The sequence below is a fragment of the Pseudozyma hubeiensis genome (genome assembly GCF_000403515.1).
Source record: "Pseudozyma hubeiensis SY62 DNA, scaffold: PHS57, whole genome shotgun sequence".
Taxonomy (NCBI): domain Eukaryota; kingdom Fungi; phylum Basidiomycota; class Ustilaginomycetes; order Ustilaginales; family Ustilaginaceae; genus Pseudozyma; species Pseudozyma hubeiensis.
The window spans coordinates 363,837-390,091 of NW_012133839.1; the positions used below are offsets into that span (position 1 = coordinate 363,837).

At 56.6% G+C, this 26,255-nt stretch overlaps 14 protein-coding genes across 14 annotated transcripts; 7 read left to right on the plus strand and 7 right to left on the minus strand.

Annotated features, from left to right (window-relative positions):
• Positions 1–64: 64 nt before the first annotated feature.
• Positions 65–328, plus strand: PHSY_006015 (Uhrf1 protein; the record flags this gene model as incomplete). The annotated part of the gene is made up of 1 exon (XM_012336618.1): positions 65–328. The coding sequence occupies one exon, from the start codon at positions 65–67 to the stop codon at positions 326–328; it is 264 nt and encodes an 87-aa protein (XP_012192008.1).
• Positions 329–1,425: 1,097 nt separating this feature from the next.
• PHSY_006016 (60S ribosomal protein L37) lies at positions 1,426–2,200 on the plus strand (the record flags this gene model as incomplete). The annotated part of the gene is made up of 2 exons (XM_012336619.1): positions 1,426–1,460; positions 1,966–2,200. 2 exons carry the CDS (start codon positions 1,426–1,428, stop codon positions 2,198–2,200), a joined length of 270 nt encoding a protein of 89 aa, XP_012192009.1.
• A 648-nt stretch (positions 2,201–2,848) lies between these two features.
• On the minus strand, positions 2,849–4,756 carry PHSY_006017 (RNA polymerase-associated protein LEO1; the record flags this gene model as incomplete). The annotated part of the gene is made up of 1 exon (XM_012336620.1): positions 2,849–4,756. One exon carries the CDS (start codon positions 4,754–4,756, stop codon positions 2,849–2,851), a length of 1,908 nt encoding a protein of 635 aa, XP_012192010.1.
• A 620-nt stretch (positions 4,757–5,376) lies between these two features.
• PHSY_006018 (mitochondrial genome maintenance protein) lies at positions 5,377–6,366 on the plus strand (the record flags this gene model as incomplete). The annotated part of the gene is made up of 1 exon (XM_012336621.1): positions 5,377–6,366. The coding sequence occupies one exon, from the start codon at positions 5,377–5,379 to the stop codon at positions 6,364–6,366; it is 990 nt and encodes a 329-aa protein (XP_012192011.1).
• Positions 6,367–7,336: 970 nt separating this feature from the next.
• Positions 7,337–10,174, plus strand: PHSY_006019 (hypothetical protein; the record flags this gene model as incomplete). Its single annotated transcript, XM_012336622.1, has 1 exon — positions 7,337–10,174. One exon carries the CDS (start codon positions 7,337–7,339, stop codon positions 10,172–10,174), a length of 2,838 nt encoding a protein of 945 aa, XP_012192012.1.
• A 94-nt stretch (positions 10,175–10,268) lies between these two features.
• PHSY_006020 (hypothetical protein) lies at positions 10,269–11,561 on the minus strand (the record flags this gene model as incomplete). The annotated part of the gene is made up of 1 exon (XM_012336623.1): positions 10,269–11,561. One exon carries the CDS (start codon positions 11,559–11,561, stop codon positions 10,269–10,271), a length of 1,293 nt encoding a protein of 430 aa, XP_012192013.1.
• A 391-nt stretch (positions 11,562–11,952) lies between these two features.
• PHSY_006021 (hypothetical protein) lies at positions 11,953–12,261 on the minus strand (the record flags this gene model as incomplete). Its single annotated transcript, XM_012336624.1, has 1 exon — positions 11,953–12,261. One exon carries the CDS (start codon positions 12,259–12,261, stop codon positions 11,953–11,955), a length of 309 nt encoding a protein of 102 aa, XP_012192014.1.
• Positions 12,262–12,667: 406 nt separating this feature from the next.
• Positions 12,668–13,309, minus strand: PHSY_006022 (hypothetical protein; the record flags this gene model as incomplete). The annotated part of the gene is made up of 1 exon (XM_012336625.1): positions 12,668–13,309. One exon carries the CDS (start codon positions 13,307–13,309, stop codon positions 12,668–12,670), a length of 642 nt encoding a protein of 213 aa, XP_012192015.1.
• Positions 13,310–13,516: 207 nt separating this feature from the next.
• PHSY_006023 (hypothetical protein) lies at positions 13,517–16,135 on the minus strand (the record flags this gene model as incomplete). The annotated part of the gene is made up of 1 exon (XM_012336626.1): positions 13,517–16,135. One exon carries the CDS (start codon positions 16,133–16,135, stop codon positions 13,517–13,519), a length of 2,619 nt encoding a protein of 872 aa, XP_012192016.1.
• Positions 16,136–16,939: 804 nt separating this feature from the next.
• On the plus strand, positions 16,940–18,584 carry PHSY_006024 (hypothetical protein; the record flags this gene model as incomplete). The annotated part of the gene is made up of 2 exons (XM_012336627.1): positions 16,940–17,025; positions 18,362–18,584. The coding sequence occupies 2 exons, from the start codon at positions 16,940–16,942 to the stop codon at positions 18,582–18,584; spliced, it is 309 nt and encodes a 102-aa protein (XP_012192017.1).
• A 176-nt stretch (positions 18,585–18,760) lies between these two features.
• PHSY_006025 (eukaryotic translation initiation factor subunit) lies at positions 18,761–20,099 on the minus strand (the record flags this gene model as incomplete). Its single annotated transcript, XM_012336628.1, has 2 exons — positions 18,761–19,424; positions 19,912–20,099. The coding sequence occupies 2 exons, from the start codon at positions 20,097–20,099 to the stop codon at positions 18,761–18,763; spliced, it is 852 nt and encodes a 283-aa protein (XP_012192018.1).
• Positions 20,100–20,541: 442 nt separating this feature from the next.
• PHSY_006026 (isopentenyl-diphosphate delta-isomerase) lies at positions 20,542–21,333 on the plus strand (the record flags this gene model as incomplete). Its single annotated transcript, XM_012336629.1, has 1 exon — positions 20,542–21,333. One exon carries the CDS (start codon positions 20,542–20,544, stop codon positions 21,331–21,333), a length of 792 nt encoding a protein of 263 aa, XP_012192019.1.
• Positions 21,334–21,914: 581 nt separating this feature from the next.
• PHSY_006027 (60S ribosomal protein L6) lies at positions 21,915–23,042 on the minus strand (the record flags this gene model as incomplete). Its single annotated transcript, XM_012336630.1, has 2 exons — positions 21,915–22,388; positions 22,935–23,042. The coding sequence occupies 2 exons, from the start codon at positions 23,040–23,042 to the stop codon at positions 21,915–21,917; spliced, it is 582 nt and encodes a 193-aa protein (XP_012192020.1).
• Positions 23,043–24,756: 1,714 nt separating this feature from the next.
• PHSY_006028 (hypothetical protein) lies at positions 24,757–26,115 on the plus strand (the record flags this gene model as incomplete). Its single annotated transcript, XM_012336631.1, has 1 exon — positions 24,757–26,115. The coding sequence occupies one exon, from the start codon at positions 24,757–24,759 to the stop codon at positions 26,113–26,115; it is 1,359 nt and encodes a 452-aa protein (XP_012192021.1).
• Between the last annotated feature and the right edge of the window lie 140 nt (positions 26,116–26,255).

Here is a 26,255-nt window from a genome sequence, read left to right on the forward strand (position 1 = left end):
CAATATCCACCTTCGACGTCGTGTCTGCTGATCGTTTGCGTCCAGAGGCTGCTGCAAGTTGAAAATGGGAGCGACTCGACGCTACAGCTACGCGCAACAACTCAAGCCGTCCAACATCCAACATCCAGCTTACGCATATCGATCCGAGTCGTCAGACGTCCAGCGTTCGACCATATCGCGCTGCCGAAAAGAAACGTTTGCTGTTCTCGCGGGGCCGATGCTACCTTCGTTGCCGCCTTCCCATGACCTCAAAACGTTGCCAGACCATCGTGTCTTTGAATGTTGCTTTACCCCACTGCTGATGATGCTGGTAGTCCTGCTGGCATAGTCGATCGATTACTTACGCTATATTGTATATGTGCGGTGAGGTCGAGGTGTTGACTTGGAGAGAGGAGAAGGTGCAATCACTTCCAGATTGGAGCCTTCCCATCCGACTCTCTCCAGTCCGAACTTCCCAGTCCAAATCTTCAAACTAACATGAACTCGCGAGAAAAGAAAAACCGTCTCGCAGCGATCAGAACCTTTCAAAATTATCGAATGAAAGCGCCTTGGGGTGGTGAATTCGGGATTGCCCTGGAAAGTCTGGCGTGCGACTTTTCCTCACGTGACTATTTTGTATTTAGCTCAGAAATTCACATATCAAAATTCTCAATTCCGTGTTGACCGAATGTATTAGGATTTGTATGGAGGCGTGAATAGTATTGCTGTTAATGGCTAAGCCCTCGAGACTCGTGAGCAGTGAGCACCAGCGCTCCAGAAGATGCGAGGCAGCACAAGGCGGTGGAGAGCCGATCGAGTACACTGAGTCTTCTGGCAGCTGGAAAGTTGACGCCCGCTCTGAGCCTTAGGAGCATCCGCGACGCACGCCAGCCAGCCAGCTAGTCAGCCGGGCTCGAAGGTCAGCCAACGCTTGAGGGTTCTCGTCGCCATCGCTCCTTCTCCTCTGCTCCCACCAGTAACTCTCAAGACATACTCTAGCCAAGGTAAGCTCGACATTCGCATCCCGTCATCGACCGGTACCTCTGGACAATCCGACATTGCTATCGACCTGGATTTGTGCGCCGTCATTCCTGCAGCCACCGTTCACCAATCCATCGACGTACTGCACAAAGTCTTCGCTCGACTAGGATTGTAGATCGCAACAGAGATTGCCACGCAGCACACAATCTATCGTCAGCTTCGATCGCATATCATTTGACCGACACAGCATTGGACCTTTAGGATTGAACCGGAACGACACAATCACCTAGTTTCGCCAAACCAGTAGTACACACGCAGCACCTCTATTTTGCTCCTACCTCGCCTTTGCATCGCAATTGTCGGATTGTCCTTAGTGCCACCAACGATACTGTTCGAATTCATCCTCAACACATCTTCTGACTCTCGACCTATCTCCCACCAAACGTCCTTGCACCATTCTAAAAGATGACGAAGGGTACCACCTCTTTCGGTAAGCGACAGTAAGTATCATTGATGACCCAACAAGGCGCAACACCTGCTCGCACGCTGCACACGATATCAGAAAAGGGTCACAGGATGTTGCAAAGAACTCGCTGGATTGGTCAGAAGGACGTGACGGATACAGATAGGTGGATTTGACGTATTTCCGCTCATCGTCGAGCGCGTAAAAGAGGATGATACAGCAGGGGACATGATTCGTGGACGCACCTCTTTAGGCATTGTGCCTTGGTAACGTGTTACGAAAGTGATCCGCCGAGTAGAGATGAAAATGGTCGACTTCCCGACGTAGGCATGCAGTCTCATTCGCATCAGAGATCATGGCCAGACGCGATGAGCTCACGGATCAGGCCGGAAGTTCCATCATCAGGGATAGTCACGTATATGGAGCATTTGGATGCCACGCAGCGTGCGGATATGGTCAGGCACCACCATCAGCAACACATACAGAGCAAATTGCTCACCATTCCTTCTTCATCCCCATTCCTACTTGCTCGCACTCTACAGCACCAAGACGCACACCGTCTGCCGACGATGCAACGCTCGTGCCTTCCACCGTCAAAAGAAGGTCTGCGCTTCGTGCGGTTACCCCGCCGCCAAGATCCGCTCCTACGAGTGGGGCCAGAAGGCTAAGCGCAGAAAGACCACCGGTACCGGCCGCATGCGCTACCTCAAGAACGTCGGCCGCCGCGCCAAGAACGGTTTCCAGACTGGCGCTGCCGGCAAGAAGGTTGCCGCCTGAACATGTTGAAATCTTTACAATCATCATGTCTTGCCCGGCTTCGCTTTCTGTTCCTCGTTCTCTTCCATCGCACTTTCGTTTGACGTCGGTCACAGTTCCGACGCTCTACCAGCATTTCACTCGACTCTGATGGCGACCCTCGACATTCAACATACCGTGTCCTTGTTCGTTCTCATTGTCACTTTCACCAAAACTTCAAAACTGGACCCTATCATCCTTCCTTCTGGGTTGCGTCTCTGACTAAAGAAAAAGTGGATTCGCAACCGAGGGCGAGCAGGAAGCGCATGCAGGTCTTGCGACAGGGTCGATTTCTAACGTCGCCCTTCGCTTTGTACATCACATCCAGCACGACCTTCACATACATCTACTCAAACTGTCCTCGTGTCGCCCTTGCACAAAATACATGACTTTTCCCAGATCTCGTTTGCGAATGCGAGCTTGTGCTGCCACAATTGGCTCGTGAGATGACAAGGCTGACGCCGATCGACTCAGCAGGACCTCTCAGAACGAGACCTTCGGCTCACACGACATCACGACAAGGGTTCGGCGGATGTCCAGACGGGACGTGTGCTGGAGGCAGATTTTGATTCAAGTCAACTCGACTTGTGAGGAATGTGTTTATGATGCGATCGCGAAGAGCGAGTGTGTCTACTCTTCGTCGCTTTCGATGATGCGCTTCTTCCTGGCGAGCGTCTGACTAGAGTCCTGAGCAGCCGCGGCGTCATCGTCTCCCTCACCATCCTGATCATCCTCGTCCGAGGAGAAGGCGGGTTCTGGTCGGCGCGGTCTGTCCTTGGACTCACCACCACCACCGAGGGCCTTCTTCCTGGCGCGTTCGGCCTCCTCGATCTTCTGCTCTGCCAACTCCATCTCATCAGGCTCGTCATCCACCTCCATCGCATCCTCATCGTCCGATGAACGCTTCTTCTTCCTTCGTCCACCACCACTCCTACCCTGACCATCCTCATCCTCGTCCTCGTCACCTTCGTCGTCGACGATGAAGCCGTCATCGTCGTCTTCGGCGTAACGCTGGGAAGCGGCACCCCCACGCTTGCTTCCCACGCGTCCGATGTCGTCCGCAGCATCACCACCGCCAAGATCGCTGTCGTCGCTGTAGTAGCCTGCATTTCGAGAAGCACCGCCGCTCTTCCGTCCGGAGGCGTAGCGGGTCTTTCGACGTGCATCGACGTCGAACATGTCGTCGTCGAACTTGCCGTTCTGACGATCCAGCTTCTCGCGTTCGCGGATGCGTTTCTTTTCGGCGTCCTTGAGGTCCTTTTCGATGCGGGCTTTTTCCACCTCGGGATCGAGCGCGCCTGCACCGGCGGCGGTGGCGACGACACGCGCGGTCTTTTGGAATCGAAGAGCCTTGGCGATGCGACGATGGGTTTCGGACTGGGTATCGGCGGGGGTGAAGGCGAGTGTGCCGGCGATGGGACCTTGTGCTTCCATGACCTGCTCGCGCTCGTGCGGCACTACGAGGTAGGAGAGGGACTGTGCGGGTCGGTTAGACGATCCGCTGGATCCCATGGGCATGCTTTGCGTCGCTTGACTCAACAGCTGTGACGATGACGGTCCGGCAGATTGCGAGCTGGTACCCATCTGCGGCGTGTTGGTACCCGTATTGGTGGTCGAAACACGTCCCTTCTCCGTCTGCTGCGTGATGTCGAACAGTTCACTACCGACTTGCAACGACATGGTGCCGTCACTCCAGCGAACGATCCGTGCGTTTGACTCGGGCACTTTGGCACCATCCTCATCCACTTGGTCGGTATACCTCCAACGAATCGTGTTGGAAGTCCTCAACAGACTCGCAGCTCCAACATCGTTACCGAATCCGGAATTGAAGCCTTCTTCCACCAGCATCTTTTCCTCTTGCTCCTCGTCCCACTTGTCCGCATCAAAAGGAGCGGTGACGTAGCGCAGGAAATGCGGTATCCTTGCGAGCCAGTGTTCCTTCGTTCTTCGGACGGGTAGTTGGGGAAGGGCGAGGTGGGCGACTTCGATGTTGTCGTCGGGTTGAAGATCTTCTTCGTCGTCTTCCTTGTACTCGAGTTGACGCCTTGCGTCTTCGTCCAGGTCTTGGGAGCCTTCGAGACCGTAGGGGCTGGCGGAGCGGGATGATCGGTCGGATTGACCGTTGCTCGCGCGGATAGGAGAAGAGGGGTCAAGGGGCGGGGGTGCGGCAAGACCGTTTGATCCGGTCGGAGGTGGAGAAGCCGAGGCGGAAGCGACGCGCTGTCGCGGTCGGCGAACTTTGCGATGCACGCCTTCGTCTTCGTCGTCTTCATCGTCATCGCCGGCGTCGATGGGTGCGCTGCGCTCGACAGCATCAACGTTCTTTGCTCGCTGAACAGCGCGCACCTGCTCCTCTTCGTCGTCGTCATCATCTCCGAACAGTGTGTCTTCCAGATTTCCGCCGGCTGCTTCGGCTGATTCTTGAGACGCGGCGGTTGTCGAGGCTGCTTCTGCTTGTGCAGCCGATACCGACATCTGCTCGGTGGCAGCGGCGTCGTTAGCCGCTGCTGCTGTCGTCGCAGTCTCCTGGTCCGACATGTTAAGGTGGGTCTCCAGGTCCGTGCGGATCGGCGCGTTTGAGATCCAGTGCTACTTGACTACCCTGCCGTGCCGCGAAGGAATGACGTGCGCTAGCCGGAAGAGCTTGAGACGGAGTGAAGGCGTGAAGAGTCTCCTGTGTTTGGAGGATACCGCAAAGCAAAAGCGATTGAAATGCAATCTCGTCTTGGTCAATGTTGGCGAGAGAAGCTTCTTACTAGTCGCTCTCCGCGTCGCTTGGACGTGTGTTGGTAGCTCGTACAAAATTGTTTCCTATCGCGCGAGAGATTGCGCCTCGCGCACCGATTTTTGACGTGCTTCAGCCTCCACACTGTCACGGCTTGGCGACTTTGCGTCACTTTGATGCAAGGCTGAGCATGATCAAGCGTCGGGTGCTCCAGGAAGATCTCTGCGGGCGGACGTACATATCCTCCCACCCTTCACGACCAACCACCCACACGTGAGCTACTAATCAAGTAATACCCACCTCTCATCGGTACTATCATCGACAGGGATTCATCTCACTCGCGACAAGGCTCGCCCAAATATCGAGCCGACTTCGGTACCTACACGTTCGTGACTATTCCCTCGCTTCCACTTTGAGCCGTCAACTGCCTACGATGAGGACGGTCATCGCATCTGTGGCGCGCAGCGCCCTGCGTCAAAGCTCGGCGAGCGCATCCGCAAGGACCTTCTGCTCTGTCTCTGCTCCTGCACTCAGCTCGCGCAGTCGAAGCTTTTCCAAGCAGCAGCAACAGCCCGTAGCACGCACCAGTCTCAAGGATCTGCATCCACTGCCTGAGTCGATGCGCGAGCAGCTCGAGACCTCGGACGCACCCGAAGAGCCTTACACAGCTACGGGCAACTCGAACGACCCAGCTGTCCACTCGAGTCGCCCCGCTTCTCAGCCAGCTGAGCCCGAGGTCAGCCCAGGTGTGGCTGCTCCCGGTCTCGTTAACGGATCTTCATCTAGCGCTTCGTCGAACGGTCCTACCTCATCCGAATTTTCCACCTCTCAACCGACCTCTTCGTCGTCGGGCAGCGCTTCATCTTCATCCATTCCGCCCAGCAACATCTCGGAAGAGTGGGGAACCAGCTTTGCCGGACTTGGCGAGCGCTCCTTCAGCAGAGAAGCCATTGACGTGCTCATGGCACCCGTCAACGAGGGTGACGTCGAGATCAAACCGGACGGACTCATCTACCTCCCTGAGATCAAGTACCGTCGCATCCTCAACAAAGCGTTCGGACCGGGAGGATGGGGCATGGCGCCTCGCAGCGAGACCAACGTGGGCCAAGGCATCGTGAGCCGCGAATGGGTGCTCATCTGCCAAGGACGGTTCGTCGCCACGGCAAGAGGCGAGCAGGAGTTCTTCAAGCCCTCAGGCGTCCCGACCGCTTCGGAGGGAGCCAAGTCGAACGCGCTGATGCGATGCTGCAAGGACCTAGGCATCTCGTCCGAGCTGTGGGATCCTCGTTTCATCCGACAGTTCCGCAAGAAGCACTGCGTCGAGGTGTGGGCACAGGACACGACGGGTAAGAAGAAGAAGCTCTGGCGCAGAAAGGATGATCCTGCGTTCGAGTACCCGTGGAAGGAGACCGGCACTGCCTGAGAAGGCAGCAGGAGACACGGCAGAGCGCGGCCATTTCTTTCTCCAGTCTCTCCTCCAGATTCTTCCACCAGAACATTGCAATCACCAACAGCCTTGATACACAGCGGAAACAAACACTGGACCGACACTCGTTCCAGTGGGATGCATGAGCTTGCTTCGTGAGACAAAGGATGCTTCATTTGAATGATGAGTCTTGTGAGTGGTTTGCAGCATGGCTCGATCACACCAGACGGAGCCCGATGCGTGATTGATCGAAATAGCATTTTTCTAGATTGGGCCGCTGCGCAGAGGCCAACAGTCTACGCTCACAGACACCTGCGACTCTGGAGCTGCTTCCTCGTCTGAGTTGGATTTTTTATTCTGCCACGAAATTGCATCCGGAAGGTCGTCGGGGCTTGCAGCGGTAAAAATGGCCGTACGAAACAAGCTTTTCCAGAGATACCTGACGGAATTGCAGGTCTCACTTCCCGCAGAGTTGGCTGAAGCGCCGATTGGTCGTTGGTCCAATCACACATTTCACTCGCTTTCATCGTTGGTGCTACCACTATTCCGTCTCGAGTCGCATTCAGCTACCAACACCTGCATCAACACATACTTCCTTGCGGACCATCTGGCGCATCAACACGCACGTTTTCACCCTCGTTCGTTGTTCGTTCATACACGCTGTCTCAAGCAACTACACACAACCCTTCGCATTGGCAGCTCCAGCGAGCCGGGTCTTTGTTCACCGCTGCCTATTCGGAACCACATCGCAACGCTATCTCGAAGCTCGAACTCGAATCAGATCAACACTCAAGATCACTCTGTGCAACGCTTTGCTCTGTATCTCTCACGGCTGTGAACTCTACGCATTTACGCAAAACGATTGCAAACCTATCTTTAGCTACTGGACAACCATCTTCAAAGGCACTGGGAACGGAACGATCCTAGCTAGCCTCTCTGTGCCGTTCTCCTCCTCATTCGAAATACCATGGCTGCCGGACCACCGCCGGGACTCGGCATAGCAGCACCACCCGCCACAACATTACCACCCAACCCCTTTGGAGCAAATGGCTCGCAAGCAGCCGCCCACAAATCGCCTCTTGCACACAATGCAGCTGCTAAATCAACAAGCGCCTACAAACGCCCGGCTGACTGCCCTCGCGTCTACAGCAGAGGCGCCTTGCTAGCCTACAGCTCCTCTGCCCTGGTCGCAAAGCCGGCCAGCATGGCTCCTCTCCGCGACTGGTACGGAGAGTGGGAGCCTTATCACCACAAATCCACCTACAACTACCGCGACACGCCGCGACGAGCACACGCAGAGGAACATGCATCTCATCAGGCGGACGGCGGCGAAGAAGCCTTCCAACGAGACGGTGGCATCGTTGGAGGCGCTCTCGGAGGATTCGGGCCCAGAAGGGAAGGAGCAGGCGCCCGCTTTGGAGGAAGAAGGAACGAAGACCGCGAACGTGGAGAGGGACTGCGATTGGGCGAGGTCAGCAGCCGTCGAGTTGCTCCTGCTGGCAAGAATCCGTTCGGACAGATCTCGGCGAGCGGCACCTTCAAGCCTGCCGGCACCCCAGGCGGTCGTGGTCAACCTCGAGACGGCCATCCCGATGGTCTTGGCGATGGACGTCGCTCTGGCATGGGCGAACGCTCCGCTTCCTACGGCAAAGACCGGATGCGAGACATGCTGCCTGATGACAGGAGGCGTGAAGCCGGCCGCGACCGCCGACGCGGCGAACGTGGCCTGGATGCTGATGAGAGTCGTGAGGAGGGAGAGATCTCTGAATCCCCTCGAGTGCGTCGCTCGGGTGGAGCTGACACCGCCTCCGACTGGCGAAGACCTGGGGATCGAGACCGCGCCGGTCCGTTCTCAAGCATCGCATCCGACCGTCTGCGGCCCAGCGAGCGACGCGGTGCTCAGCGAGGCGGCGGTGCTCCCTGGGCTGGCGATGCCGACGACAACCCGGCTTGGCTAGAAGATGACTCGGAACCTTTGCCGGTGGACAACCGTGCTCCATTCGGTCAGTTCGGCAGCCGTCGCAGAGAAGGCGAGGGCGCAGACGACTTGCGTGGCGACGACATGGCTGGTGCCGTCGACAGCATTCAGGCGTTCAAGGCGCAGATGAAGGAACGAGAACGTCGCGAGAGGCAAGCTAGGGGCGAACCCGAGCCCGAACCTGTCGACAACACCGGCGCATACCAGGGTGCGCACAGCAGCTCTTTCGGCGCAGGCCGCGATGCATCCGGAGAATACGCCTTCGGCGGTGAAGCAGCTTCCAGGGAAGCGGAGCTCGATGCGATTCGCCAAGAGATGATGGCCGCCGCCAACCAACGCTCTACCTCGGGAGCTTCGCTGTACGACAGCATCTCTAACAGCCACGGTGATTCTGGTGCCGATGGCTCAGGGCCACCCGGCTTGCCTGTCCGATCCAGCCGTTTCGCACGCTTCTTTGGTGGTGCTCAAGGCGGACCACCTCGCGATCCACAAGCTGCCGCTCTCGCCGCGCAGCAGAAGATGCTCGAGTCGATGATGGGCAAGGGTGCAGAAGACAAGGACGCTGCCAGCGTGCAGAGCCCTCAGTCGCCTCCGAACGCATCGTCGTCGTCGATCAACATCTCCGAGCTGTTCAGCAAGACTTCCGTCCGCGACAAGGGCGATGGTGCGCAGAAGGATGCTTCGGGCAAGAACGTGTCCGAGGCGGATCAGCAGAGCATGCAGAAGCTCATGGCCATGTTGCAAGGCGGCGGTGGCAGCGGGACGGGCACGCCGACGCAGGGCAAGGGTCCTGATGCAGAGTCGGCGGACCGACTCAAGGAGCTTCTGCGTAGTCAGGGACGAGGAGGAAACCGCGGCGACGCCGAAGATGGTGGCAACGAGCGGCCCCGAAGCATTGTTTCGCCGGGAATGTCGTCGGCCGAGACGCACAACCATCACGGTGTGGACGCCCGCTCTCCTCTGCCTTACCATCAGCAGCAGCAACAGCACCATCGTGAATCGAGCACCTCGTTGCCTTCTCAGCAACAGCAGCAACACGAGCAGTATCCGCAATACCAACAGCAGCAGCAGCAGCGATCTGAATCTCCCTCTGTGGGCGTTGGCGGTGGAGCTTCGTTCAACGATCCACGTCAGCAACTGGGTGGACTTGGATCACCGACGAGTCCGGGTGGACCCGGCGGTCTTGCTTCGCCTGGCCCGGCTCCTGGGATGGCCGGATTCGGTGGCTTCCCCGGAGGCATGCCCAGCCGTCCGCCTCCGCCCGGCATGGATCCACGTCTCCTCGGCCGACCTCCGATGGCTGCAGGCTTCCAACAACTTCCCCCCCACATTGCCGCCAGTCTAGGTCTCGCTCGAGGACCGCTTCCTCCCGGAATGGCCAACCTGCCTCCGGGCGTTGCGCCGATGAACATCCCCGGCGGGCCTGGTGGACCGCGTGGACCTCCTCCGCCGAACGCCGGTTTCCCACCTGGCTTCTTCCCGCCCGGAGGTGCGCGTCCGCCGCCGCCGCCGGGGATGCCGCCGCAGCTGTATCAGCAGCTGATGGGCATGCCGCCGCACATCCAGCAGCAGGTGTTGGCGGGTCAGCCGCTGGGGATGCCCCCGATGCCGAGGTCGCCCTACGAGATGCAGGAGGGGGCAAGGAGCCAGCAGTTTGCGCCGTACTATGCGCAGGGGCCGGGGAGTCCACCCACCGGACACCAGGGGCAGGGTCAGAGTCAGGGTCAGCAGCAGCAGCAGGGCGCAGTGAATGTCGGCAGTCACGCCATGAACGGTGCTAACCTGATGGCCTTGTTGAGCGGCGGGAGAAATACTCCTACGTCGTGACGAGTCGTGGTATTCTTTCAATTTCAGAGTGGGTTTTCCTGTCACACAAGCGATGATGTTGTGAGAAAGAGGTTGGTTATTGTGACGAGAGGATCTACTGTTTGAGCTGGACGTTGAACTCTCTGCCAATCAACATCCTTCTGATCTCCTGCGTACCCGCGCCGACAGTGTACAGTCTAGCGTCTCTCCACATACGATCGATGCCGTAGTCATTCGTATAACCGTTACCGCCTAGGATCTGCATAGCTTCCGATGTGACCTCGACAGCTCTGTCGCTGGAGTAGAGGATGACGCCTGCGCAATCTCTCCTGCTGATCTTGCCCGCATCGCACGCCCGACCTACTGCGTAGACGTACGATCTGGCGGCGTTGATCTTGGTGTACATATCTGCGATCTTTGCCTGGATGAGTTGGAACTCGGCGATGGGTTGTCCGAACTGCTTGCGTTCGTGTGCGTACTTGACCGAGTAATCGAATGCAGACTGAGCCAGGCCGAGCGGGCCACCGGAGAGGACGAGACGTTCGAGGTCGAGGCCGGACATGAGGACTGCAGCGCCACGGTTGACGGTGCCGAGAACATTTTCGGAAGGGATGAAGACGTTGTCAAAGTGGATCTCGGCGGTGTCGCTACCGCGCATTCCGACTTTATCGAGTTTGGGGAGGGTGGTGAAGCCGGGCATGCCGCGCTCGAGGATGAAGGCGGTGATGCCTTTGGAGCCCGCGCGCGGGTCGGTTTTGGCGTAGACGATGAAGGTGGATGAGATGGGTGCGTTGGTAATCCACATTTTGCCTCCATTCAGGACCCACCCACCGTCCTTTTCGACGGCGGTGGTGGTCATGCTGACGACGTCCGAGCCAGCACCTGGTTCGGACATTGCCAAACTGCCAACTTTCTCACCACTGATCAGATCGGGCAGGTACTTCTCCTTCTGCTCCTTCGTACCGTGACGATTGAGCTGATTGACGCAGAGGTTGGAATGAGCACCGTAACTCAACGCAACGCTGCCCGAGGCACGCGACAGCTCCTCCATAACAATCGTATGATCGAGGTAGCCTTTCCCAAGTCCACCGTACTCCTCGGGTGCGGTGATGCCCAGCAGACCCATCGACCCAAGCTTGCGCCAGATGTCCTTGGGAGCGGCGTTGTTGCGATCGATCGCCTTGGCTGTTTCGAAGGGCAATTCCGCGGCACAGAAGTTGGACACTGCTTCACGAAGTTCCAATTGATCCTCGGTGAGACCTGCCACGTCGGTGTTGTAGAACGTTGAGTAGGGCCGTGCGACAGGAGTGGTGAGGGTGGTGGCAAGACGCGGTGCTGCGGTGAGAGCGAGACGCGCGCGCAGGGACGAGGTCCCCCCCGCGACGGTACGAAGTGCGGAGAACGACATGGTTTTGAGGATTCGATCGAGCGCCGCGGTGAGATGGTGGTGGTGGTGGTGATCGTGTGATGGCCTGACAGTGTGAAGGATGCAGGGAGAAGCGGGTAGAGAAGTGCAGGTCCTCCTACCTGTCAACCCCGGTAAACCCTTCTCTCGGGCCAGGAATTGCGGGACAAAAAATCGCCCACTGCAGCGCGCGGCTTTGGCTCGCGTTACTGACCGGTTGGCCGGACTCGAGCATCGATCGCATTTAGCGGGGATGAATTTCGCCCCTTTGGAGACCCCGCGTTTCGGTCGTGCTCTTTGCGCCTTTTGGAAAGAGGAGCACGCGCCGGTGGGAGGTAGATTTTCTCGTCCGGAAAACTTGTGCGAACCGTGAATGGACCGACTTGCTATCCCGCTAGTTGTCGACAGACGACAGGCTCCGACGACATTTGTGCTGAGCCTCGACATCGTTGGCAAGCACTGTTCGGTGTGCCGCTTGCAGAAGTCTGCCAGTACACTGACCACCCAACGCTAAGAAGTACACCTGAACAATTGCACGGAACGAAAGGATTCTGACCTGAAAAATACGCACCGAATCATGGCCCAGAAATTCGCCTCGACCCTGCACAACACCACGCGCTATCCTCTGGCCACACTCTAACACAGTCACATACGCACTCTCGCATCGGACAACACAGACAATCAAACCCCATCGCAAGACCATCAACCGCACGTCACCAGTCAAAGAAGAATGCACCGTCCTGAAAACCCATTACGAAACTCTGCAATACAAAGGAAAGAGGCGAACCAAGAGACAGAGCAAACGCGACGAAGGGACAGATAGTAGGGATCGAGTATCGAGTACATGTGTGTACGACGGTGCAGCGGAGAAGACAGAATGAGCAATTGCAAATGCCGCGTCGCTAAGGGTATGTTGGAACAAGAACACGGAAAAGCAAGGGTGACTGAGAGAGGTTCGGGGTAAGATGCAAGCGGTGTCTTTGAGGATTGCGCAAGCCAAAAGAGTCAGAGTGAAAGCGTTCCCAGCTGCAAATTTGTCGAACGGGGGACAGCAAAGGAGATCTCATGCCGGGTATAGAGTATCGCACTAGACGAACGTGATGATCGCCTCAGTACTTGAGTTGAGATGGGTCCACGAGTTTACCGGCAACAAGCACCGTCTTGCCTTCGCTCTTGTAGCCGTCTGGTGCTGCACCTTGGTTTGCAGAGTTCACCATGTCGGCCAAAGATGCCGGGCGCTGCGGCGTGATCCCCAACACCGAGCATGTAAGTCGGTACTTGGCTCGGATTTTCTCGAGAAGCGTCAACATGTCGAGCTTGGATAAATCGTCGTCGTTGCCTGCGTCGGCGTCTGCCTCTGCGTCGGCGTCCAGCTCAATGTCGACAGACTCGTCCGGGGTAGCCTGTGCCAGATCGAGCGAAGCATCTGACGAGGTGTTCGTCACAGGAAAGATCGAGATGAGCCTCTCGAGACCAGCCAGGTGTTGAATTTGCTTGGACTGCTTCCGCGAGCTGTGCCCAGCCGCATCTGCCTGCTCCAAGCATCTTCTCCAAACCTCGGCCATGCCTCGATAGAAACCCACCTCCTCCCATAGCTCGAACCCCTTCTCGCGCCCCAGCTCGCGTCCTTCGAACGTCCCGTGAAGCGCGCCATGATCGAAGCCCTGCTGGTAGCCTTCTTGATACGCCGTCTCTTCGACATTGTTGGCGGAATCGATGTCAAAGTCGACCGCATCGATCGAATCGAGCATGGTGACACCTAAATGTAGAAAGTTGACGGTGTTGATCGACCGAACAGCAGGATGAGTCGCGGCGATGGATGGTGACGTCAATCGGGATGATGCTGGTCAAGAAGCAAGTTGTGTGGAGGCTTCCAGAAGCGAGATCAACGCAAAGCATTGAACCCTTTTTTTCTTCGTGAATTTCCTCTTTTTTTTTTGGTACTGGGCAGAGAACCCTCAGCGACGCGATCCTAGAACCGCAGCAGATGAGAGGCTTTCGCTCGCTGAACCTAGGCTCAATGGAGCATGCGGTCCGACAGCACCACTATCGGGCGAAGGAAGCGTTCCGGTGCTCGAGCCGCTCCCACCGACAACGGTGCCGTTGATCGCCGAGTTCGAATTCATACGAAACAAAGGGTTTTTGCTGAAGCTGAGACGAATGCCACCATTCTTGATCGAGCCGCCGAGCGAGTGGCCATTGAGTTCCGACATGGCTTTCGACGCAGTGTGCACGTCTTCGAACTCGACAAAGCACATGGGCCCGTTGGATTTCAGCCGAAACGAAATCTGTCGGTAGCCTCGACAGCTGCCAAAGACGCCTCGCAGCTGATCCTCGATCTGAGAAAGCACTGCGCTCGAGGCGTTGCTGGGCAAGTTTCCGACGAACAGCGTGTTGACGGGTGGATGATTATCGCCAACGAGATTTCGGCTACCCGTAGTGCTAGTTTGATCTGGACTCGGCACTTGCGGAGCTTTGGCGCCCTCATCATCGGCGGGAGGCGAGCCGAGATTGAGAGCGCCAAAACGGGTCGCCGCCGAGCTTGCCTGGGCTTCGGAAGCAGCCACCGCCGTGTCTGGACTCGTCGACCGGGGCGCGGTTTGGATGCCATCCTCCGGCTTGTTCACAGCGATGGCAGCAGGCTGCTCTTGGCCGATCGCCCCGACAGAGGTGCCACGCGAGCCTTGCCTCTGAAATCCCGGTCGCTGCTGTGCCAATGCTGCTACCGCCATGCTTCCACCCGCTGCGGCACTGTAGAGCCCCGGCGGCGGAGAGCCGACAGGTGGCCACTCGGACCTCGGAGCGTTCTGCGCGTTGAGTGTCTGAGTAGCAATACTTTGAAGACCTCTGTTCGATGTCGAAGTCGAGGTCGTACCGTTTTCTGGCCCGTAGTAGTCGAGCGGTCCTAGCGACCCACCCCACTTATCCGTCGAGCTTGGCTGCTGCGGTTGCGACTGCAGTTGTTGCGACTGCGCTTGCTGCGACGATGGTGCTAGTCGCCCGGGTCCGCCCTGAGCAAAGAAGTCAGGACCACCAAACATCTCGTGAGGCGACAAAAGGTCGTTTGACGTGGGTCCAGAACCGTTGAACGGCTCGAAGTTGCCTGGACCCTTGGCAAAAGGTCCAAATGGCCCGCCTTGCGAGCCGGGTCCGTTCATTTGCGGGCCGGCGCGAGGATCGAATGGTGTCGCTAGGGCAAATGGCGGCATTGCTGGTGCTTGACCGGAAGCAGCAGCAGCGCTCATGCTGGAAGGTGGAGGCATGCCGACGTTGGGCCCTTCTGCAAATCCAGGTGTTGTCAGGACAGGACGCTGCTTGGTGTGAAGGTTCTTCTTGGCCATCTCCGTCTTGAGCACGCAGCCCTTGTCCGCGTCCACCTTGCGTCCGTTGAGTGCATCGCGTGCCTCCAGCGCGTCTGCACGTGAGCGAAACTTGGCGAAGCCGATGATCTGCTTGATCTTGCCCGCGGCCGCCGCGGCCGCGACACTGTTGGCAACACCCGCAGCGCCGCCCAGACCTGGAGCTCCCAAAGCATTGGGCATGCCCGTCATGTTGGCTAGGGAAGTAAAGGTATCGCTGGCTCCTCCGCGGCCAAGCCCAAGTGGCATGTTCGGCTCATCCCAGGCTGGCCCTGCGTTGCCTCCCAGATCAAACAACCCTGAACCTGGCAGGTTGACCGCCTGGTAGGGACCACCAGGGCCTGCCGATAGCGGTCCAGTACCATCTGATAAGCGTCCATTGGGCCCGATGGCGCCAATACCGGCTGGAATCTTGAGTGTTGACGCTTCGAAGCCTTTCGCAAAGAGGAACATATTGGCAAACTCGCGTTCGGTCATGTCGTCTGGGAAGCCAACGATAAAGACGGTGGTGATCTCTTCGGGCGGCCCGCCCGGTGCCGTTGTTCCAGCAGTGTTGCCAACACCTGCCTGCATACCCAGCTGCTGTGGTGGCGCGAACTGAGGCTGCTGCGAAGATTGCTGCTGCTGCTGCTGCTGTTGTTGTTGTTGTTGCATGTGGAGCTGGGATTGCATCTGCATGTGCTGATGCTGCAACTGCATCATGCTCCTTGGGCTGAGATTGCCCGGATTGGGCATACCGAGCATTGGGTGGCCAGCTCCGGGCCCAAACGGTGAGCGTGCGAGAAAGTCGTCGTGACCGGCGCTGCGGGGGTTGCCGCCTATATGTGAAGAGACGTCGTCACGCCCACCAGGAGCATAGTGTCCTGGTGACAAGCCGAATCGATGTGAGATGAGGTCCTGCTCGTGACTGGACGATAATGAGAATCCTGCTCTGGAATCGGTGCTCGAACCGGAGCGGAAGGCGACGTTCATGGGATCCGAGGTGGAGAGGGCAGCGGCATTGGCACTCTTGGACGTATCCGATGTGGCAAGACTTGAGCTGCCGTTGGGTGAGAAGAGCTCATTGTAGCCGAGGAAGGGCTCTGCGGCGGCGGACGATGTAGAGAGTCCTGCGTGTATTGACGGCTTGCGTTGCGATGTGGTTACGTTGGTCGAGCCTCTGTTTCCGTTGCCGGAAACCTGACCAATAGAGTTCCACCTTTCACTTGGATCACCCATCGGAAAATTGAAAGAGCGTTTGGTCGGGGAAGGCGAGCGAGCGCCTGAGCTGTTAGGGGTCGCTCCTGGCTCACCAGCAGGCTGAGGCGACGTAAGGCGTGGGTAAGGCTGCATGGGTCTGGGCGCAGCGAGCGTAGCTTGAGTCGCACGTGACGATGATGGCGATGGTTGAGATGTGTAAGGGGCGGATGCCGCGATTGCACCTGGAGTGGCTACTGATCCCGACACAGATGGACCTCGGGGAACAATGCCAGGAGGTGGGGGTGGTCTCGATGCTGATGCGTAGTCCATGCGCTGAAAGGCTGGTGTTACGGTTAAAGAGTCAAGATGGTGGTGCAAAGAGCGGTCGATGACTTGAGTGCCGTCGGGCATCGTCCATATAATGGCGGAGCGACGTATTCAGAGAAGCCAGAGTCGATCGAGAACAGAGGTTCTTGCCGGAAAGCGCCTGACTCGCTCTTGGCAGGATTGGGATCGTCCAAGGAAGCGTACTGATGTATGTTTCGGCAGAGTACTTCTTATGTCGGACCCTGAATGCGCATAAAGCAGTTTGCTATCATGAGATTGTGCAGCGAACGACGACGGTCCAGATGGTCGCACAGCAGGATTGATAGCGTACCAATACGTTGGCCGCGTGAACTGCAGGAAAATGTAGCAAGGTTCGGCCGTGTTGTATTGAATATTGCTACGCTGATGTCAACGTCTTCCAATCAAAAAGGATGGGGTACGGTTTCATACCAGCGACCAGGCCAGGGTCCCGATGAGCAGTAGTTTCGACTGTGGATGTTCGAGCCGTTGCCGAATATGACACGCGTGTCCGTGCGAAAGGTGGTGGTGACCGTGCCTAAGGACGATAATGCAAGTTTGATGGTGTGCGAGGAGGCTTTGAGGTGCGGGTGGGCCCTACGTGCTGCGAGATAAGCCAGAAAGAGCTGCAATTGTTGAGATGCGGAATGCGTGGGACATCGGATGGTGGAGGTTGCGTTTCCGATGACAGGTGTCGAAGAATGCAAAAGTAAGAAAACGCGTGCGAAATGGTGTGGGTGCGATTGTAATGCAAGAGGAGGCGTAGGGAGTGCGAGATGCGATATATGTCGACTGGATAGATGGTACGAGAGAATGCAACGGGGAAAACAACAGGATGGGCAAGGGATGGTGGTGGCAGGAGAAAAGGTCCGCACGAGAGAGCAAAGGAGCGGAAAAGGAAGTCGGAACTTGGGAGTGAGTTGCGGTGAGGGTGCACGATGGTCAGAGCGGCAGGCACACCTGTGTTGCCGCCAGAAACATGGGGAGGGGAAAACGGCACGAGGTGCCCAAAAGTGCCCGAGACCTGGAAAAAGGTAGCGGATGAAGGGTCAAACACGGATGGGCACCAAAAGAGGGATGATGAGGCACAGGAGCACAGGTTTCCAGACCGGCTCGATGGCCGAACAGGGTTGGCGTAGGCTAGCCGCGCGCGGTCGTGTAAAGAGGTCGCACAGATGCTACAGTAGCGGCGCAGAGCGACAGCGCAAAAGCAGCAGGACGCTCACACTCACACGCCAAAAGCAGCGATAAATAGAATGGATGCAAGGCGCGTGCAATCCAGGAGCACCCAAGATGTTCGAATGCACGCGCAGCTCAAGGACAGAGCAGAGGATCGAGCAACGGCAAGCGAGGCGCCGGCAAGAGCAAGGAACAGCGAGAGGGCAACGGGTCCTGAAATTAATCTCAGTCGGCTTGGAACCAGTCTGTTTTCGTCTCGACTTGACAGCTTGAGAGATCCAGGATCGATCCAGGTTAACGCACTGCAAATCGCGGCACTTTTCCAGTCGTGCGAGGGTCCAAACGGCGCGTTCGGCCCAGGGAGGCAGTTGAGCAGTGTGACCCACGTCGCGCAGCCGAAGGGGGTCCACTGCTCTCATGCCCGCACTATTCGGCCTCTCGATTTTCCCCTCAGTCGCGTCGACTCCCAATTTAGTCGAGCGCGTCTCGTCGAGTTTTGGCGATGTCCGTGGCGTTGATGAGCTCTCACCCGATGTCGGCGCTGAGGTTTTTCCTGATCCCCGATCAGCATATCGTTGACGTCGACACGCAACCTCTTGCTTACGTCCCCTGAGAGCCTCATTCAGGACGGACACGGATCTATGCAGCACTGACATGCTGCCATCATTCTGCGGGAGGGAGTGGAGGTGGGGGAGCAGACGTGAGCAAAGACAACAGGCGGCATGCTGCTTCGTCTTCTAGGTTCAATACGCATCACGACATGGTCATCACCGACGACGATGAGGGGGACCTCTCGTGTCTTGGAATTCTCTCCCTCTCCCTCTCTCTCGATTTCGTCATGAGAGTCTGGCTCACCACAAATGAGGCTCTGCTCCGTGAGGCACAAGAGGACGGGATGAGTGAGCGGAAGGAACTCATGGCCTCCGGATGTTTACACCTCACACGAGCTGAGCAAGTATCTTAGTACGAATCTAGATCGAATAAATCAGTGAGGGTGTCATGCGAGTTGAAGTCGAGACTGATGCATGTGATATATGGTACAAGAGAGCTGGATCAGCCGGTTTTGATCGATGCATTTTTTGAAGTCAGAAGGACAAGATACATTCGCTCTCGTATTCTAGATTAGCCAACTCACTCCACCTATGCGCGGAGGAGGGGCGACTGAGCCTGGGAGAGGAACTTGTGCATCTGATCGAGCGTGATCTCCTCCCTGATGACGGTGGCCTTGATCTCGTTATCCGGATTAGCAGGCACGCTGACGTTGCCATCAGCCAGCTTCCAGCCATCCTGTGCGTTGATGAACTCGGCGAGCTCCGATCCGGAGAGGTTTAGGTAGCTGGCGATTCGCTTCTCGCTGATCGAGGTGAACGAGCCTTTGACCGAATTGAGTGCTACTCTTCGTGCCGCGTTCTCGAACTCGTTGATCTTGGCGGCGTACTCGCGCACGTCCGAGTACGCTTCGCTGGCGAGTGTTGACCAAAACTCGCGGAAGCGTGCTTGGAAGAGCAGGGTGCTGAGCTGCGAAAGGCGGACGATCAACGGGTCGGTCACGTGTCCGGCAGATGCGATGTCCTTGGGCTTCTCAACCACCTCTTCCTCGTCATCGTCGCCAGCGAGCGAGCCGGCGTCATCTGCGTTGGCGGTGCTGGCTTCCTTTTCGGCCTTGACTGGAACAGTGGGCAAAGGTGCCTCGCCGAGCAGAGAGACGCAGAGGTTGAAGTCGGGAAGCGGTGCTGCTACGAGCGCCTTGAGGAGGATGTTGATGACGACGACATAGTTGAAGTCGGAGGGGTTGAATTGGTAGCTGTTACGGTCAAACATGAGGGCGGCTTCTATGTCAGTTGATGCTGCTCCATTGCTAAGTGGGGTCATCGATCCAGCAGAGCCGCAAGCCTCGGCACGGGCCACTTCGAAGTCAAATACCGTTGTTGGTGGTTGTCGACGATGGCCGCGAAGGACCCAACGTATCCTCGTTGTACGAATCAGATAGAGCTAATATAGATGCACGTCATTGGCAATCCGGGGCTTCACTCCCAGAGAGCCAGTCGCTTTGCATTCATGGTAATGTGTGATCATCACTTTGGGAGCCGCTTTACATGGTTGAACTGCGGAGGGATCTGGTCTGTGGGCGGGTCATTTCTGGTGCGCAACTTTGCTGATGTGTCGACTTCGTTTGTCCAGTGCATGATAGACCGAGGCTGCGTGCTCCTAAGTGCGTGCGACTGTTGTCCGTGCCGGGTGCGGCGTGCCGAGATGCGTGTTTCAGGTTGTCGAAGAGTGCGAATACTTACAGCTTCAAGATGGCGAGGTTGGCGAGGAGGTCGTAGGAGCCGTCGTCGAGCTGCTGAGCGAGGTAGTCGTGCAGGACATCGAGGTTTTGAGGGTTGTATCGGTCGACGCCAGAGATGAGCTGCTCGATGTGTTCGGGTCGCGAGGGAGGCGAGACCCAGGTCGATGCGGTCGGTGCTTCGGATGACATGATGACGCCCCTAGTTGTGTGTGTGTGATGGTCGTATCAGAGCGATGGGTGTGATGAGAGGCAGAGGTAGATGACGTTGGCGAATTGGAGCACAGAGACCGGCCGCTGGCCAAGCGAAGACCCAAAGTTGACGGTTCACGCTTTGACAGGCCCACGACCAAAGCAAATTCGGAAGAAAATCATACAGACACACACGCAAGCCTGCTCAAGAGCTGTCTCGACTTGAAACTCACGGTCGTCGTCGAATACAAAATTTGACTCGCATTTCCAAGAAGAACCTGGGCGCCGCGACCTCACATTTTCGAACGGAGAAAAAGAGCCAAGTCGCGAACGGCGAGTGGGCTGATCCGCGAGTGTGTTGGTTGGTTGCTCTAAACCCGCGAAACCTTCTCACCTTTCCTTGCTTTCCACCAGCACCTCCTGCCGACGGAACCCTCTCACAATGTCGACAACAACCGTCACCGAGACGGCCTCTTCACAGCCTACCAGCTCCACCGTCACGCTGGACTCTGCGCCACTCACCGGATACGACGAGGAGCAGATCCGTCTCATGGAAGAGCGATGCATCGTCCTCGACAACGATGACAAGTACCTCCGCGACGGCAGCAAGAAGGAGTGCCATCTCATGACCAACATCAACAAGGGTCTTCTCCATCGTGCCTTCTCCGTCTTCCTCTTCGATCCCACCACGGGCAAGCTTTTGCTTCAACGACGGGCGCCTGAAAAGATCACTTTCCCCAACATGTGGACCAACACCTGCTGCTCCCATCCACTGGCCATCAAGGGCGAGCTCGAAGAGGCGCAGCAGATCGGTGTACGACGTGCAGCTCAGCGCAAGCTTGATCACGAGCTCGGAATCCCCGCAGAGCAGGTGCCACTCGACGAGTTCCAGTACCTGACCAGGATCCACTACCTCGCTCCCAACAACGACCCGGAAAACATGTGGGGAGAACACGAGATCGACTACATCCTCTTCATCACCGCACAAGTCACCCTCGAACCCAACATGAACGAGGTCTGCGATACAAAATGGGTCTCTCCGGAGGAGCTCAAGGTGCTCATGACCGAATTGGATCCGTTGGCGTTTACGCCCTGGTTCAAGTTGATCGTTCAGAAGTTCCTATTCCCCTGGTGGACCGAGTTGCTGACGAGAAGGGGCGGAGATGAGGGCAAACCGCTCGATGCTAAAGTGTTGTCGGACTTGACCGACCACAGCATCCACCGCATGCTCTGAAATGAAGTTTCAGTAGACTGGCAAAGCATAATAATGACGCCTGCCTTGCAACGTCTTGGCGCACTGTCGCCAAACTGGCCAGGCGTCATTCGATACCCGCCTTCGATCCAGCTTGCAGCCTCGTACACTCGCCAGCATTTGCTCTTATTTTGGCGTTCCCGCCATTTCCTTCAAGCTCACAGCTGCCCTTTCCACTCCCCATGTTTGTACAAGCTTCACTCAATACACACTCTTTACACCCCCGGACACTTCTGAATCGGCTCGCCTCATTCCTGCAGCAGCGACCGACAAGGACATTTCTTCTGCTCGAAGATCTCAACTCGCAACGTGACACAAACTACAAAGCCACATTCTTTGGAACAGGTATGAGATCGAAAAACATACTCTCGCGAGGAGAGCAGGTGTTTTGTTTTTGTGCACGGGATGTGTATGATCGGGTCGTCAAGAAACCCTTCGACATAAACAACACTTGGTCAAGTGAATGTCCACTGTCGACTAAAAGTACGTGAATCGAAAGGTCGGAAGAAATGCAGTGTAGGTTGTGTGTGAGGATGTCGTGGGGGGGAATGATACAAAAGAGATTAAGCCTCTACCTTGACAACGGTGTCCTTGCCAGTGCAGTAGATGCCGTCCAAGAACTTTCGGATGTCCTTGTTGCGAACCAGCGTGGCACCGTGAAGCAGAGCAGCCGACTGCGAAACGAGGTCAATGTCGTTACCCTCCACCAGAACCTGATCCTTCTGCGCCTTGTCCTCCTGAATCGTGACGCCCTCGAGCATGACAATGTTGCGCACGCGCTTCTCTCCCAGGAAGTTTCGGATCTCGGCCGACTTCTTGTCACCAGCAATGATGATGTTGATGGGGAAATGGGCGTAGACGGCACGCATCTTGTACTGGAAGCCAACGGTGACACCCTTGATCATGTTGGCGACGCAGGCCTGTGCGGTTCGCAGGCAGGCGGCGTGCTTGCGGGCGGCGTGCCACACGATGAACTTGATCTTCTGACCAGCGGGGCTCTTGATGATACGAGCATCGAGGTTCATGTGCTTGAGCGACTGTTGAAATCAAACAGAAAGGAGCAGAATCAGTATCTCTGCGCAAATGCTAGGTTGTATCGGCGATCCAAACCTCGACGACGTAGGTCTTCCATCAGCAGCTGCAGCGACCAGCTATTATTGTCCCATCTCGAAGCGCCACCACCAAGAATCCTGCGCTTCATCTGACTGCGGAACTGATTCGGATGTTCCGAACCTGCTGCACCGTGTCATCTGCTTCAGAGTCGCGATATTTGCTTTGCCGCTTGCCACCGACGTGAGGCTAGCCCTTTTCCTGCCCAATCATGATTCCCTCTGTGGGATCTACCTGTCACCTCCCTTCCGAGATGATGAGGTCGAGAATCCGGATCCGCTGCAACAGTCTCGCCCTCTAGCCTGATTCTGCAACCTGCCTTGTCTTGTTCTGTCCTTGCATGTCCCAATTTTTTCGTCTCTGCCTCCTAGTCACCTTCCGCCTGATGTCTCCATGCTGCTTCTGCTGCTGCTGCTGCTGCTGAATGGAAGTCTGTCGTCGGGCTGGAATGCGTTTCAATATGGGATGCTAACCTTGGTGAGGGAGCCGCGGGGACCCTTGACGGTGAAGACACGCGACGAAACGTTGACGGTAACGTCAGAGGGGACCGCGAGGTCGAGCTCCTTGTAGATCTGCAACATCTTTGGATCTGTATCATGCAATTAGGGGGCGGGTGGGTGTCGAAGGGTCAGTTCTGCTGTTCTTTAGAGAAGTTGAAGTGTGGGTGTAGCGGATAGACGGTGGAGCGAGAGACAGAGAATGCGAGCACGAGCAGAATGACTGACGCGATGGGCGTCGCAAGGGCGCTGAGAAGTGCTGGAGGAGCTTTGCTGAGCAGTTGTGGTCGATGTGTCGCAAACATCACGAGATCGAGTGTCGATGCAGTGCTTAGACCTTGAATACGTTCCACGCAAGTGTGTTGCGTATGGCCGACACTGCAAGGATAAGAATGCCCAACGATGATGTCCTCTCATCAACATGCCATGCTTCGCTATCTGCTTCCACTTGAATGCGAAACCAGACTCTGAAGAGCCTGCATCAAGCATTTCAAGAACGTGTGTCCATCCGACTGATCCAAAACAAAAGTGGTGTTGCGAGTGGCGATGCGTACGTATGCTGTCGATAATTACGATGAAGGCGGATATGGTCGTGTCATAGGTTGGCAGTGTACGAATGCGAATATAGATGTACGGCACTGTCTTTGTCGTTGCTTAGGTGAAGTTGGTTGCGATCTGCTCGTGCCGTTTGTCCGTCTGTCTGTCGTTGTCCGTTGTCCAGTCGCTATCGGGTGGTTCTACTAACCTTGAGGTGATGTGACGAGGAGAGGTGGATTGACGTAGGGTGAGGGTAAGATGGATCTCCGGATGGCGACAAAGCTTGTTTCGCTGCTGGCTCGCTACTGACTGACAGGCAGCTGGCTGGCCCACTGAATTGCACTGAAAGACTGGCCAGCTGCGAATTGACACTGGACCTGGCTCACGACGCTGGCTGCTCTGCCTGCGAGCAGCTCACTCGACACAATGTGGGATGACCGCCTTCTGCGAGGCAATCTTCTCGACGGCCACACCGCCAGCGCCATCTACAACCTCGAATTACTCTGGCCACCGAAACTCGCTCCCCCCTGCCCTTCAGCCAGACTCTTTTTGAATTCATCTGTAAATATAGATTGCTGTCATTTCACTTCTTGCTTCTAACCGGATCTTTATTACATTTGGTGACTGCTACATCACGTGCCCCTGAATTTTGTCGGAGCCGAAAAAAATTTTCACGAAAGTTCGGCCCTTATTGTGAGACACGCTTGAACTAACAACTAGCGAAATCACAACAAATTAGCCGGCTCGGCCCGATCTTGTGGACGGCAACACAAAGTGGATCGCATGATGCTCAACCCCGCACGGATGCGTTGAAGCAGGAACGAGCAAAGTGCAAGCGTGTGTCGATCGTGGCCGCTAGTTCCACCGTGTCGGTCAACTTGACCAATCCTTTCTTCTTGTACTCATCGAGCCAGCTTGGCACCGTTTCTTCTGGCTTTGCTGACAGTCCACACTTCTCTCGGCCCTCGCCTCAAGCTTTTCATCCTCCGGAGTCGGACTTGAAAACAATCGATCTCGCAACCAACTTCCTCTTGCACCGCCGGACCGATCGGACTCCGTCGAGCGACGTGCGGTGGTACACGCATCCTTGGCTCCTCTCGCCTCGAGAATCAGCTCATCTCGAATTGTCCGTTCGTCTGGCTTGTACGACGTCTCATACAAAAGGGTCTGCGAGAATATTTAGACAGTTCCCTTTCGCACCACCACCGTGTTCGGAAGTTTTTGCGCGATCCCGGCCCATCCCAGGGAGAGCTACTGAAGCATGCCCTCCAACGTTCGCCCACTCACGGGCAAGGGCAAACCACACACTGCAACAGAGACACGGGTGCAGTCGGCGAATCGTTTCCTCACCTACTTTTCCGCCGCCTTCATCGGGTTCTCCCTCCTCTGCTCCCTGGCACCTTCCGGGTCATCTAGCAACTCTGTGTCTTCCAGTGGGCCGCGGCGAGGGTTCTACTCAACGCCATCTGGACGATGTGATCCCTTCTCGCTCCCTGGATGGGTCGACTGGTCGATCGGAACCAACGACCTCCCCGCATGGCGAACCTTCGACCCTGCCTGTACCACCTCCAACCTCCTCGGTACGCTCATCTCTACGCTCAACATCCAACAACCTGATCCTAGCAAGATCGCACCTCACGCCGTCCACTCGCTTCCCGCATCGAGCAGCAGCGTGGAAGAGCTCTCCGCCTTCCTCACCAACCGCACCGTTCTCATGATCGGTGATCACCAGGTGGACAAGTCCCTCGTGTCGCACTTTTGCGCTCTTACGGGTCACACAATACAGACCGTCGACAAGACGCACCCGTGGGGATCCAGTCTCAACTCAGTCCCGCCTAAACACGGTTTCACTCCGATCAAGAACAACGCTCCTCTGGCGCATTACTGCTACATTCCGGAGTACGATTTCCTGTTGACATCGGTGTATTCGTATGGTGCGGATATGTCGGATTCCTGGCGAGGGGAGGATCTGTACAATGCACCGGGGTTGTTCGAGGATAGGGTGACCGACCTGTTTGCACCGTACATGAAGGATCTAGCTTCCAGCTCGAACACCAGTCCGGCGATGCCGTTGCCGAGAAGCAAGAGCGAGCCGGATTTGATACTGTTCAACTCGGGTTTGTGGGATTTGGCCAGATGGGCGAGGTACGACATCGATACGGGTGTCGGGTTGTTGGAGAACTTGTCCGAGGAGAGGATCATGTGGTGGAGATCGAGGATGATCGATATGCTGGGTGCGGTGAGGAAGGCCTGGAAGAAGACGAGGATTGTTTGGAGAAATACGAGTTATCCGCTAGCATCCGAGGCGAGCACGGTGGAGGCGTTCTTGGGCATCGAGGGCGAGAGGAGGAAGAACCACCCGTTGTATCATGCGAACAGGATTGCACAGCTGAACGGCGCGCAGAGGTCGGCCTTGGAGGTGCATGGTGATGATGTGGTCAAGGGAGAGAGGGCGAGGGGGGCGAGGATGCCGGGTGATGTTGTCGGGCTCAACTTTGCGGAGGTGCTGATGGGACAGGATCAGCATTCGTTGAATCCGTTGGCTCCGAGTCAGCTGCCGTGCGGGGCGCTGTTTGCGGAAATGATGCTGTGGCATCTGAGAGATGCTGTCAATCCGTAATATGGCAGGGCAATGAAAGGACAGAGTTCTGTCATAAATCAGATGCAGTGAATGTGACTGTGCGAGTCTGGACAATTGAGATCGAATCTGGGCAGAAGTGATGTCTGTCTGCTGGGCATTGCCACGATATGCGACTGTGC